This window comes from Rhipicephalus microplus, chromosome X (genome assembly GCF_043290135.1).
Source record: "Rhipicephalus microplus isolate Deutch F79 chromosome X, USDA_Rmic, whole genome shotgun sequence".
Lineage (NCBI taxonomy): Eukaryota > Metazoa > Arthropoda > Arachnida > Ixodida > Ixodidae > Rhipicephalus > Rhipicephalus microplus.
The window spans coordinates 384719593-384734377 of NC_134710.1; the positions used below are offsets into that span (position 1 = coordinate 384719593).

At 43.1% G+C, this 14785-nt stretch overlaps 1 protein-coding gene across 2 annotated transcripts in view; it reads right to left on the reverse strand.

Annotated features, from left to right (window-relative positions):
* Ogdh (oxoglutarate dehydrogenase Nc73EF) overlaps positions 1-14785 on the reverse strand; it is a 179391-nt gene that overhangs the window by 11486 nt on the left and 153120 nt on the right. For both annotated transcript variants that reach the window (XM_037413353.2, XM_075880061.1), the window contains 2 exons: positions 12518-12590; positions 4378-4541 (listed from right to left, as the gene is read on the reverse strand). In XM_037413353.2, coding sequence (XP_037269250.2) covers positions 4378-4541; positions 12518-12590 — 237 coding nt within the window. The remainder of the gene's footprint in view (positions 1-4377; positions 4542-12517; positions 12591-14785) is intronic.

Below are 14785 nucleotides of genomic sequence, written 5' to 3' on the forward strand. Positions count from 1 at the left end.
CTCATCTTTGTTTCGCGACGCTTGAAACACAGTTTTCTCAGCTCGTAATGAACCGATTCAAAAAATGTTTGTGGCAAAACGTTTTTCATCGCACACCCAACAACTTTCACGGTCTAACTAAAATTTGGTAAAGGGCCTGGTGAGTGGCCCTTTACGACATGCTGCTGTCACGTCAACTGCTTGGCTCTTTTGGGGAAACAGCTTTTTTTTTTTTTTTTTCAGAACCCAAGGAACTAGTCACTATCTCCCCAACTCTTGAATCATAATCCTACCCTCCCTCCCACACCGGCGCCGCGCCGCCGCCGATCCGATGGGCCCCGCGCCGTTGACTTTGGCTTTGACGTTGACTCTGGCAATTTCGGTACCGGCGCACAGGTTTACTTCACGCCCTAGAATACTCTGGAGGATCAAGTTGCACTTACATTCAAGGATATGAATAATTATTTTGGGGCTCTTCTAAAGAGATAGAAATATTTTAATTCATTGCAATAGACATGAAGCCAATCATCTTAGGAGCAGTCCCTATTGTTGCCCCCGCCGCAGTGGTCTAGTGGCTAAGGTACTCAGCTGCTGACCCGCAGGTCGCGGGATTGAATCCCGGCTGCGGCAGCTGCATTTCCGATGGAGGCGGAAATGTTGTAGGCCCGTGTGCTCAGATTTGGGTGCACGTTAAAGAACCCCAGGTGGTCGAAATTTCCGGAGCCCGCCACTACAGCGTCTCTCGGAATCATATGGTGGTTTTGGGACGTTAAACCCCACATATCAATCAATCAGCCCCTATTGTCCTCGACGATGCAAACATAATGATGTCATGCAGGTGAGCATTCAGAAACAACTTGTTCGGCGATTATTTTCGTAGCAATTGAACAACATACTGGTTCTATAATGTTTTCTTTTATAAAATAACGTTCTAATTACACCTATATGTTTATCAGCAGACATGGTAGACAAATGCTGTAACTTACAATGCTAGAGACACACTGAAACGCGTTGCCCCAAGATGACTCCAATGAGAAAGAGGGGCATTTTTTCTTCAGGATCATTACTGAGTGCAGCGTGACGTCACTTAGCTAGCCTCATAAAGCGAACACCCTCAGACACCCCATCTTGTCTCTCTGAGGCCTCTTTGTGCTGGGAGTACGTGATTTAGCATACTTCATTTTTCTTTCGCAGCAGTTTTATATCCCTTTTCCAAGAATGTCTCCCTGGGTGCCGCCATATTCTTTTCTGGGCTGTGCAAAACTGGCGTGACCCCTCAAAAATGCACTGTGGAGGCTTTAATTCAGGCCCCTGTACTCTCGTGCCAAGCCCAACGTGACGGAGTTTTTTTTTTTCCCTCCTGTGAAAAAGTATATGGTTAGAGCATTTCGTCTGTGCACGAAGAGCCCCCCTAAAGTCTTTTAAAAAGCAGTGAACAACAAAAAAAGAAAAAAAACTAACAAGGTACGTCATACATACACCTAAGAAGCCTAAAAGGCGAAGGCCACTTTTTTTTGCGATAGCAATTATATAGACATTATAGACTATTTTTGCCATCGCTTTCACGTTTTGTGTAATGTCTAAATCAGTGATGCCCTCCCCCCTGCGCATCGTATGTTTTACAAAAAGACAAAAGCGCGCATGCGGGGATAAACGAACGCGGCTGAAGCAGGGATTAAAAGAGCCGACCAATCTCCGTAGCATGGAGGGCGCATGCGACAACATAACCTGGCGTCCAAGGCCTGCCATCGATTGCTACTCAAGCAGAGATGAATGTGTCACCAGTCTTCAAGCATGAAAGAAGGCAAGAGGGGGAGAGGAAGGTGTCTCATTTTTATAGCAGAAACTGAACATTGACTTCAAAGGCACAATCGCTGGCGCACGCAATATTTATGTTGGCAGGCAGTACTGGCGGCTCAAATACACTTCAACGTGTTGTACTCCAGACTGTGCGAAAGGTGCTACGATTCCTGGAGCGGACATATGGGGGATATGCACTGAACCTTGATAGCAAGTTGGCCATTTTGGAGGTCTATCCATGCACACCATTCATGCTGTACGTGCATCGACATGCAAGAGGTGTTCCGGGGGACTCGTAGTTACCAATCGTAGTACGGATTTCGAACTCAGCGGGTGCAGCAGGTCTTTTGAGCGTGCGGACTTTGAAAATGGCAACCCTGTGACTAGTGATCCTCGCAGATGATGTCAAGCTTCACTTGGTATGAAAATACAATTTGTTGGTATCCCATTCACTGCTAAGAACTTAATTGAAACTAGCAAATTGTATCTTTTGGACCCCATCTCGCGTAACCCAATAGAACGCTGGTTATGAAGACTGACCACCCCAGGTGCCAAAGCAAATCTCGTGCAGTCAGTTATCTAAAGGCGAAGCAGACAGAATGATTACGAGCAACATAGAATAATTACGACCAGTCTCATGATGTCTCGAGATAGCGCGACCAACGACTGAACCCTTCGAATGGCACAGTCTCCCACCTCCCAAAACAAAGCAGTAAATGCGATGATGGAAAGCGAGGGGCGGCCGTGTAACACGACGTAGCCAATTCACAGTGGTCTTCCCACCACCAGGACCGCCAGGAATGGGCCCACTACTGAGAGCTGCACGTATGAAAAGTGAATTGCAGGAGGTCCAACCAAAAGCCATGTTTTTATTATAGAGAAGGCATTTTTTTAAAAAAGCACGTGAAAAATATGAGTTTGGACGGTAGCACTCACGAGCTCGAAAGGGTAGAATAATTGATCGCCATTTACCACAAGAGCGATTACAAACGCGGATATGCTCATAGAATGAATTACGAAAAAGCTCTCCTGAATGAAGATCCCCGGAGAAAGTATATTTTAAAAAAGGTGTCAACGCATTCTCACCGTTCCTGTGTTTTGTGGACGCCAAGCGTAGAAAACTAGACCATGTTGCACAGAAACAGACACAACAAACATTCTAGCGACACGCATGCTGTTATTAGTAAAAACTGCTTTAATTACTTCAAGTGTGACTCTTTAAACGAGCTATCAGCAGCGTTTCTGGAATGAATGACGTCCACCGATGAATCGTCATCACACTGACACCCTACCAATTGGCCTAGATGTCAAGAGTCTCTGCAGAGAGCATGTTTAGCTCCTGAGCCGACTTGCACAACAAAAGCCGCGTCAGCATCAGGCATAGGATTGTGGATTACTTGAGATACATGCCTGCCCGCTGTTTATTCAGCGGATTCAGCAGAATAGTTCTAGCTACATGGCTGTGGCTTCGGCAGCCCTGAGAACAAGCTGCATGTGTTTTGACGTGCCCGCTTGGCTATAGCAAATGATAAATAGAGGCCTCCAAAGCCGAGGCTTTGGTGTATTTTCGTTGATATTATCAGGATGGTGCAGTAAATCTAATTTGGCTCTTGGCACTGGAGTGGAATCACTGACCATTAGAACACTCCACTTAAAAAGAAACACTGGTCTTAAGAATCTCTTAAAATTTGCAAGAGTATTTGAATATTTGTGTACAGATTTGAAATACGCAGTTATTTTAAAAGTATATTACAAACTTTCTTCCACTCTAAGAGAGTCAGCATATCACAATAACCTGGAATCAAAACTGTATGCTGTACAACAAAAATGCATGTTTTAAAACTATTTGAACAAAAGTTTGGTATGTTGAAAACTCCAGAAAAAGTCAATGTCAAGCTGAGATTTCGCTCACCAATATTCAAAGTACTGTTACTTCTCCAATATAAGCCTTTGTTCTTACGTATACCGTAGCAAAAACCTATGGGTAGAGCATTGGCCTCATAGGCAGGAGGTAGTTAAGAATGAACTTTTGCACAGCCGAGAATGCGCGTTTTTTATAATGCAAAATGATGTCTCTTACCCTGGTTCTCGGCTATTTGTGCTATTTTTCTCACCCTGAAAGGGTGCCCCATGCGGACTAATTTTTTAAATACTACTAATATCCCTGGCTTTGCATTTCAGAATCCCGATAAGATTATGAGAGATGCTGTAGTGGAGGGCCCCGAAAATTTTGACCATCTGGTATTTTTTAACATGCCCTGACATCACACAGTACATGGGCCTCTACAATCTCACTTTTACGGAAATGCGACCGCCCCGACCGGGATCTAATCGCGGCAACTTTCTGGTCTGCAGCGAAGCACCGTAGCCACTGATCCACCGAGGCCGACAGACTAAGATTCCTGGACACGCCCTGTCTTTACAACTTCCCACACTCCTTGACCCGAAGGCAGCATGGGTGTCCACACAAATGGGAGATGGTTTTTCACATTCCATTAGAAAACGATGAACAACTCATGCAAGAATGACTATGCAGTGGCAATGCCCCTTTCACGTGAAAGTTGTTGCAACAGCACACAAAGAAGGCAGGCAGGTTACCTGCTCGACGCGTGTGATAGCCACTTCAGAGTCGAGATTGCGTGATCTGCGTTCTTTAGTGAGCTCATAGTACACCTTTCCCGAGCAAAAGAGGAGGCGGCGCACAGCTGATGCGTTGTCCTTGGCTGGGCCATTATCTGGGATCAGCCGCAGGAACGATGTACCTGCAATCAAGCCACCGAGGGCGCCGCTTTTTTAGTAGACAACAGAGACGTTCTCCACCGGTGTACACATTGACAGTGATGACTACGCAAAAGATACAAAAGTACTAATTTTGCATATAAGGTGGAGCTAAATATTGCAGCAATTTCCTCTTTTCCGGCATTGAGGTCATGTGAGGTTAGATCAAGGATCGGAGCACTTGCGATAAAAATGTCAAGGGAAGAGGCCGAAGAACTTCCCAAGAAGCCTTCTCTTCATGGACACCTTGCAAAGAACTTTTCACATTCAGCCCTAACAAGTGTGCAATTACAAAAACCAGGTTTAAAAAAAGAAAAAAAACTATTACTACGCACCTGGTAATTCAGATTCTCAATGCCATGCTAAATCACTTACCTGTGCAACAGTAGAAAACATGGTATTAATTTCTTATATGTTTTCAAAAAAAGAAGAGATGATTTACACACCTAGCTCTGTCTCACGAAAGACTTAAAAATTACTAAGGTAATTACGGCATGCTCAGAATGCCAGAGCTCTGAATCAATGTGAGCAACGCGAGAACAGAGTGCACTACAGTAAAACCTCGTTAATTCAAACTCCGTTATTTTGAAATCCCACTTAATTTGAAGTATTTCCACTGTCCCGTATTTTGTAATGTAAGTTTGAGCGTATATTTTGAAGCGGTGGTTATCACAAGTCTGGTTAATTAGAAAACTTTGGGTGCAGTGTGACCATTCCAGATCCTGATTTCGGCGCAAATCTGCGGAAACGACGGCCCTTAAGAGTGCCTAGGCAATAGGCTTTTGCAATACTAATGAGTGGCAGCTGAAGAACCTCCGCCTCGCTACCTCCAGCACAAAAAATAAAATTATATAAAAAAACACAGTCTCATGATCTACTAAAATGTGCACCTATGGAAAACAAGACGTGCTTCACTGCAATGCAGCAGCGACGTGCGGGCAGCATGTTGCATGCTTCTCGCAACATCAGCGTGTCACGATTATTTCGGTCTTTCTGGGAATTTAAAAAAATTAATAAAAGGCAGACTGGAGAAATCCGGAATGTACGTGAACCTCCCAGTGGCAGTTGCACAGCTGGCGGAGTTCTTGCCTGCAACGCCTACTTCGAAAAATCAGGTTTAAAGCTTCAATGGTGATGTCTTCCAGCCAAAAGACACCTAGAATTTCGTCATACTGTCCATAATTAAATTCCATATTTTACGAGGAAGAATGGGTAACTGGTCGCATTATGACATGCAACGCAGCGAGGAACAGGCGGCGTGCTGCCCACGTGTCACTACCAAGCTGCGGTGAAAATGTCTTATTTTTCGCAGGCGCACATTTCAGTTGCCCACTTTTCTTTTTCTTATGGTGACAGTAGTTAGGCCTGAAATTCCTTCTTGTTTGCAGCAAAACTGCGACCAGGTATTGCTGGAAAGCATAATGCTTAGAGCCACAAACTAGACGGCACAGCAAACGACCAGCCCTAATTGATATGCATAATTTCAAGTTGCTTGCATCCCACACTTTGTATATTCTGTTAATTCGAAAACCTGCTTAAATCGAACTTTTCTTGAGATCCCAGTGACTTCGAGGTTTTACTGTATATTTATCCATACTCCAAAATTCATGAATGAAAAACCATATGCATTTGAATTTTTTTGTCATGCAAAAACCATATAACATAATTGTGCATGTGCGAGCAGTAAACTTTAGGCTCAAAGAGCATAGTAATTTATTCGAGGTAATTTTAAATTGAATTTCACTGGTTCATATAACGTATAAAACAAGGAGAATATTTGTCTTGTCCCAACTAACCTCCACACTATCTTTTTTCTAAATTTAAAAAAGACGTGTACAAATATAATTCTTTTTTGCTCAAGGAGAACTGGAAGCAACTCTGAATAGTAGCAGGATTTGACTTTCAGTAGATTGCAACTGACAACCTATAAAACACGTTGAGTTTTAAAAATTCACTATACTTCGAGTGCATAAGCTTGTATAACGTGCTTTTAAACTTCAAAAACGATCAATTGATGTGAGGGTAAAGTTGGTAAGAGGTATACAGAGTAGTGTGTGATTGTACGGCTCAAGTTATGCGAGTGCTGTAGAGCGCGGAGCGTGTTCCTGACCCGCCAACTAACAATGCCGACTGGTTCCATGAAGGGGAACGCGGAAGACCGCCGCATTAAAACAAATAAGACTTTGTTGTTCACATGGGTCATGGGCAGAGCCGTCAAGGTCGCCTTCAGTTTGGGACAGAAAGGGGAAAGCTTACCCAGAAGGGCGCCTTGCAAGAATCAGGTCAAGCGCGGTCACCTGGGTTTAAGTTCTTTGTTTGGCATGCACGTGTGCCGTTTAAGAATGCAGACCGAACGTGACCACTGAGCCAACCGAGACAATGTTGCGGCATGCGGGCGAGCTTGTCCCCACCGCTATGCGTCTATACCAAGTGTTGTTGGGATGGCGGGGCGCCTCGCTGTTGCATTTATACCTTGTCAGTGCACAGTGCCTGGCAGTGTGCTCATCATGTTTAGGGTGGCTTCTACGAAACAACGTTTAGTGCCTGAGCTGACAGAGCTTCATCCTGGGAACGGCTATCGGCGGACGTCAGCCGATGCACGGCCTGACATGGGAGAGAGTGTGACAGGCTGAGAAACTATCCCTTTGCGTGTTGTATATGATGACGTGCTTGTTTTCAAAGCCGTGTCCATAATGAAAGTGTCCATGCGATTGGTGTTGGTTATATGAGCCCACACGTGTGATTGGCTTATGTGAAGACCCTTTGTTTGACAGAGGCTTCAAAAGAGTGTTTAGATGTGAAAACGGAAAGAGTGTTTAGATGTGCTGCAGCAGATTGGTTACAATGTCAAAGAAAGCGTGCCTTTATTTACACAACACACTTTGTTCTCTTTATAAGCCATTTCATTCTCTCATGAAACTAACAAAAACGAATTCTTAGAAAAATCTTATCTGATACGACATTCTAAAATCCTAATTACCATTGTGCAAAGAGGACTGTTTAGGTACATTCATTTTCGAATATAAGTTTAGCATAAAATGCTTGACATAGGAGCCTTAACTGCAGTTTAATCGGATGCCATGATAGTAATTCCCATCCTAGTTAATTTTTTTATATTGTCACAGCTGTCATTTTTGAGTAATTGCTTAGGACAAACCCTGAAGCACTGTTCTGTATTTTTTAATGTTTGTCACTTAACATGTGACAAGAGATCTCATACGGAACAAGCATATTCAAGCATACGGTGAATGTATGCTAGGTACACCGTTGATTGTAAACATGCCGGCACCTGTCTCAGGCTTTCCTGTATAAAGATAATGATCTGGCGACCTTCGCCACCACTGAATAAACAAGAGCATTCCATGAGTGGCCCTTCATGGTTTTTCATTCGTTCTCCAGTTACCTGCGGCTGCCCAGAAAAACTTGCTCTTCCTTTCACACCACAACACTCAGGTTTTCAAGAGGGTTTTTCAGTTCCTTCAGGGCAGTGGACAGCTACCTTATTTACTCGCGTAATCCTCGCACCGCTCACATCGCCCAACAAAAATACGGTTTCTTTTTTTTTTCCTTGAGTAATTATCGCACCCTCGAAAACTGCCGTAATAATGTCGTCTGCTCATTCCAGCCACTGATGATGATAGCGCGTGCCATCTTTTAAGCATCAAGCATACTATTATAGCATGGAGATTTAATCCAATTTAATCCAAGCCAAAGTGGCAAATGAGCATTGCAGCGTGTTTTGTATGTTGTGTCGGTAATCTTGTCACGACATGGGGCGATACTGAAGCTACATGGCTGCTTTCAAATTGAAAGTGATAGATCATGCACTAAACAATAGCAACAGGGTCACCGGTAGGCCCTTCGGAGTCTACGAGTTTTGTGTTCGCTACTGGTGACAGCAGCTGAAAGCCACTAAGACGCTTTGGGCTTGCCGTGTGCCTAAAACGGATTGATGGTAAACTTTATTTCTTCAGAAGGAAACTACAGACAATTCTGTTAAATAGCCATCAGCCCAGTACTGACGTCCTATCCTTGCCTTTTGAGGAATCCTGTTGGAGTGAGGAATGCTACCGCTACGCCCGCAACGCCCACAAGCTTTGCGTATGGTATTCTCATTCTTGACTATTTGCTTGCACTTTTTGTGTCTCACATAAGTCTTGCCTTGTGTTGAACCTGTACTTTTATTGTTGAGATAAGTTTTAATAAGTACTTCTCAAAGCTTGCTGTTAGTTGCTGGTGTAAGAATCCCGATTTGCAGCTACTTCGTTTTCTTTTTCGCTCTGTATGTTTTTGTGCAAAGTTTTCCCCGCGTAATTCTCGGGCCCCCCAACTTTGCATCGGTTTACCACCAAAAAAGTGCGAGGATTATGCGAGTAAATACGGTATTTGTAGAAGGTGGTCGCCATGTCCTCGGCCATAGGCGTCACTTTTATTTTCTTTCCCCATCTTTAATTCTCTCTCCTTCCCTTGCAGACGCAGAGACATTCTTCGACTTAATGCTGCAGAAATTGCGTCTTTGCACCTTCATGCTCCTCCTCCAATCACTCGCAGCCTGTCAGCTTTGTCTTCGTTGAGCCTTATAGTGTTTGGAAATATCAATGCTGCCTTTTTTACAACACGCTCGAAAACAAAATTTGAGCTTGAATAGCGCTCATATACACTCTCATTGGGAAAATAGGCATTTATAGACACTTATAGGCTTTTAGGCACAAAAACCCAAAATAGGCAGTTATAGACACTATAGAAACACCATGAAAGCCCTTCTTAACCTTTAATTGATGCTCATATATCAAAATGGCGTGATAGAAACACAAGGAACAAAATAGGCATTTGCCTATAATCTGGTCTCTAGTGATCACGCTGAAAAAAGAGCTGCATATTTGAAAAAAAAAAAAAATGCTTAAGGTCATGAGGCACGCGTGACATAAATGCTCTCATCATGCCATGTCTGCGTAGCTTCCCGTACTTTCGTTGGGACGAGAGAAGAGAGAATGAAATTGCAGCGAGCAAGAAATCTTTGTAACTCCGCTCGTACGAGACAGATTCGAAAATCTTTGGTGGTGCTTAATTCATGGTGGGATAAGCTCCTTCAGTGAATCCATTCCATGGCTACGTAGAAAAGTGTTGCAGAGCCCTTTTAAATTCCAGTCGCACCCACTTACAACGATACCAGTTGTAACAATACACAAGCTATGATTAGAAGATGCTGTACCATCAACTTCCGTGTGATGTCTATGGTGAAATGACCCACTTGCAGCAATGTCCGCATGCCACATTATCGGTAATACAAATGAGTTAGGGCAGTTGCGTGTCCATGCCAAAAAAAAAATCCCCAAAAAGAAAAAAATAAAACACAAAATTCAAGCTACTGAACACCCACCCATCACCCCAACATTCCCCAGCGCACCTTCGAATTTGCGATAGGCTTCATTGCAGAGCATTGTGGCAGTGGTGGCTTCTCTTCATGCACTTTCGAAGAAAGGTACTTCCACGTTAAACGTGCCAGCTATTTTGGAGACCATTTCAATTATATCATATTTACTCGCATAACGAATGCACTTGCATAATAAATGCACCCCAAACTTCAGTCATCAAAATAAAAATTTTTTTCCTCCTGCGTAATAAATGCACCCCCAACATTTATTCGCTGCAGTCGCGCTAACCAACACCTGGTGCCTCACCCACAGGATCTCTTCCGCTTTTGATTACTTCGCCAACTCTCCTCCTCCACCCAGCTCGCTCCCTCCCCCCTTCGCCCATTGCAGAGTGCCGTATTGCTTTTCTTTTCATCTGTAATAAACGCATCCCCTACATTTATCCGCTGCAGTTCCCCCAACTGACACCTGGCGCCTCCTCACCCGTTGGCTTTCTTTCATTTTTTATTATTTTTCCAACCCCCTTCAACCACCTCGGCTAGCCACCTAGAAAAATATTTTTTTCTGCAAAAATATATTTTCTGTAAAATAAGTATTTATTGCTGAAATATTCATACAGAGTACAGTATCGCAACAGAAAAAAAAAAAACATTTAGGCCGAATTCTTAGGGGCTCGTGTGGCAGAAAGATCGCGCTAATTTTACTCAGCTTCAACCACCTTACACAAGCAGCTTTTCTTAATATGTAGACCAAATTTGGTATATAAAGAGAAAGTGGTACTTGTAAAATAATTTTTTGCATAAACAATGGCCAGACAACATTGTGCAAAGTTTAGAAAGCACCTGTGTGACCAATTTTTTTTTCTCAGTGAAATACTCTAGCAATCAACTGTTTTGAATGCAGTAAAGCCGTACGATTTTTTTCGAATACATTTGAAATTGTCACCAAAATAATTGGGACATTCGGCATGGAATGACCCACAAACAATTTGAGTAAACAGTTGAGACTTGAAGAGTTTCATCGCCCAAAACTCCAGATGTCATAGATAGGCTTTATAAAGGCTGGTGCACACTGGTGACTAGCAGCGGTCGCGTGACCATTTTCGACTAGCGACCAAGAAGCGACTGATATTCACACCGGCAGAACCTGAATGCGAGCGACCGGAAGTCGCAAACCCAGAAAGTCACATCTGGATCTCGTTATCAGCGAGAACTCTGGAAACCAGCGCCGATCAGCTGATCGCCACTAGCCGAGTGAGTGAGCAAAGTGAACTGAGCGCGCCGCATTTATTGTATTCGTCCGTTCTCGCACAGCGTTCCCAGCAGCGTCAAAGAGTTCGATTCAAGCAAAGAACAAGAAATTGTCATGGTGCTGATGTGCTCTGCCACCATGGTGTCAGTCAGCGCTGGCAGCACAAAATTCTCCGAAGAAAAAAAAAAAAAAAAAGCCGGTGGTGGGTGTGACCGTTCCTTTGCTTGCGAGAGTTGGCCGGCCATGCAAGCATCCTACCTCCCAAGTTGAGCCGAGACGATGAGGAGTATTTCCGAGAGTCGTACGTATTCAGAAATGGTCCTTGAATTCAACTTGACTTGCCACAGCCTACAATGCAGCACAAATGCGTCTCGAACGCGGTGTCTTTAGTCGGTACCAAGGCATGAAGCACAAACGCGTTCCAAATGCGCTGCACTGAAGGCGGTGACAAGTCAAGTTCAAGACAAAAAAAAAAAAAAACGATTTTGAATATGGGGGAAAGACAGTGCACAATCCATTTTCTCTTTATTTTGATGGTGTTTAGCTTCTTGCGAATGCCACCACGTAAATTCGACACTTTGCCCGAGCTACTGCGCCCCGCCATCTTCATGCCAAGTACTCCGGGGTGGCCATGGTGCCACAGACCCAAAGTAATGCACTAGTCTGTATCTGGCAACAGGAGGCACGCAATGAAAAAAAAAAAAAAAAAAAAAGCTGGGCATTGCGGATTCATTCCAGCAGCTTTGAGACTGCAGTCCTGCGCCTGAAAAATCGGTCAGGAAGTGACTAGCCAAAGCAGTCCCTTTGCGACCGTTTGCAAATGTTTGCGACTGTTCGCGACCAGTCGCAAATGGTAGCGCGACCACTGCTAGTCGCCGGCGTGCACCAACCTTAACGCTCTCAGCGCTTCAGCGAAAGGTTATTAATTTTCATTTATTTTTTCATGTTCAAAAAATCCGCAGACATGTTATCCTTATCACTGATGTTTGTAGGTATATCTTATCCAATATTATAGTTTTCTCACAACAGCCTGCCATCCTTCAATTTTTTTTTCGTGCAACCTGTTTATGTATACCTTCATAGCAATTATCGGTTATAACAATAAAATTTTACTGGCACTTCACTGTTATAGGTTGGTTCAACAATAGGCCGATTCGTTCATTTTGAATACTTCGAATTTTCGAATAATGTTAATTTGTGCCGACGCCACTTCAAATAATGGAATATTTATGCCACTTTTCAAAGTGCTCGAATACTCGCACATGCCATAACAGATGACCGCAACCAGTCACACTTGTGTAATATGCTGAGCAAAGATAAAAGCACCCACATACCTTCAGTCATTTCACTGAAGTGCGATTTGGCCTCCGGATGCCGGAGAAGTGACTTTGGTGTGAAAAGGATAAGCTGTGAAGTTGTAAAAAAAAAAAAAGAGAGAGAGAGAGAGAGAGAGAGAGACATAAGCAATCATTTCCAGTAACATGATCTATCAATTCATTCCTATGCAAATGTTCATATTTATTGTACATCATTGTCAAAATAGTGTTGCAGTTGTAAACTGTGGTGGCTAAGGCAAGTGATGTTGTTGTGCATAACTTTATGACACATCATCAAACAGTCCTTGCATCATCAATAAAGAACAGCTCACAGACGAATCCCGGAAGCCTAAAGCATGAGAACAGGTAGCAGATTCATCTGTATGCGTATGTATATTCATTGGAAAAGCCACTGATTGCCACTACTCAGACTGTGCCAACCTAACACATATCAACTGATGAATGAAAAAATGAACGCCACTTTAGTACCTAGTCTTCGGGGCCAAGCACAATCTGGGTGCCTTTTTGTGCATGAATAAGCAATAATGCGAGAGTACAACGATGCATGTATCAAGGAGGACCACTCATGGGCACAGTAAAAAGTAACAGTGTTATAGTTAGCTATGCCGAAAATGTAACTCTGTTATAGTTACAGAGTTTCCAAAAGTAACTTGTCGGAGTTGCAGCTACCGTGAAAGAATAATGTAGTCACTTTTCTGTTACCGTACAAAGTAAGACATGTATCACATGCCAAATGATCAAATTAGTTCAATAAAAACATACGAAGAGGTGTGAAAAGTACGTAATGAGCGAAGATGAAGCTCATTCATCATCGAAGTTCATTCTCTATGTTCTTTAAAGGTACACTCAAGAACGAAACAATTTTTAGCATACAGTCAAGCCCCGCTACAATGAAACTGACGGGGTATAGAAAAAAATTCGTTGAGGCAAAAATTTCGTTGCAGCGAAGTCGAATAAAATATTGACAACCTGAGCTAGCAAAACAATGGAACTTTTATTTACAAAATTTGAAAAGTGTTTGCTGCTTTCTTATTCTTTCCAGCAGCATCTAGACGAGATTCTCACACATGCATAACAACATGTTAAAAAGCACTCTGAAACAACAGCCACAACGGCTTACGTGAACCAACCTGACAGTTGCACTGACACCCAACACAAGCAGCTGTCCGCCGTCGTAAGGTATCTGATAACGCAGAGATGCAGGCGCGGTATGTAGAGCGGTGACTTATGCTTCATTCTATGCTATTCTAATCATGCGCTAGTAGCGGCTAGCTCATCTTGTTGATAAGGCAGATGAAACTCGCTCTGACCAGGGACCACACTGGCCAAGCGCGAAAATAACCAAAAGCACTGCCATTAGAAAAGGCATTATTCCACGACTGCACCTAGCAGCAGCGTGTAGGAAACTAAGCTTCGGCTTCGGAAAGTTGGCCGTCCAAAAGCAAGCCAGGGGCAAAAGTAGGGTAGTCTCATTGCATCGCTATCGAGCAATAGCGGCCTCCATGCTTAGTAAACGGCAGCGGTTTCTAGTGGTGCTAATGCGCGTTTTCGACTTCGTAAACGTATTTTCATGTTCTGAAAATGAATCGAAATTTTCAAGAATGTAGTATTTAGTACATGACATTAAATTTCTAAACCTGGAATTGCATCATCAAATTTCGTTGCAGTGGAATGGCAGACGAAAAGTGTTCCTTGTGGTGAGAATATTTATGCATTGATTCCTATGAACTGCTGAAAGGAGACCAAGAAATTTTTGGTGTTGCGAGGTTGGAGTGTATTAGTAAAGTACAATTTAACAATCCTGCAACACCACTCATACCACGAGATGACGCTTGGTAAGTGAGAAAACACGCATAAAGAAAGTACAGGTAGAAACGCCACCTCCGGATTCCTGCGCCAAACATCGCGAGGTCATAAATTTTCAAGGCTTCTACTGGGTCTTACATAGCTTTTAATCAATAAAATTGCAGTACATTGTCATCTGTGGGTGCCATAGATCTTGCCTACAAAGTATGAGAAAATTTCATTGAGCCGATGCTGTGAAAATATGAAAAAATATTTTGAAATGTCTAACGTACGCGCAGAGATTTTAGCGTGAAATTATAAAATGAAATTTTGACCTTGATTTTCTCTGCTAATAACTTACGATAGTAAAATTTAATAATAATATGTGGGGGTTACCATTCCAAAACCACCATATGATTGTAAGAGTTGAAGGCTTCAGAAATTCCGACCACCTGGGGTTCTTTAATGTGCACCCAAATC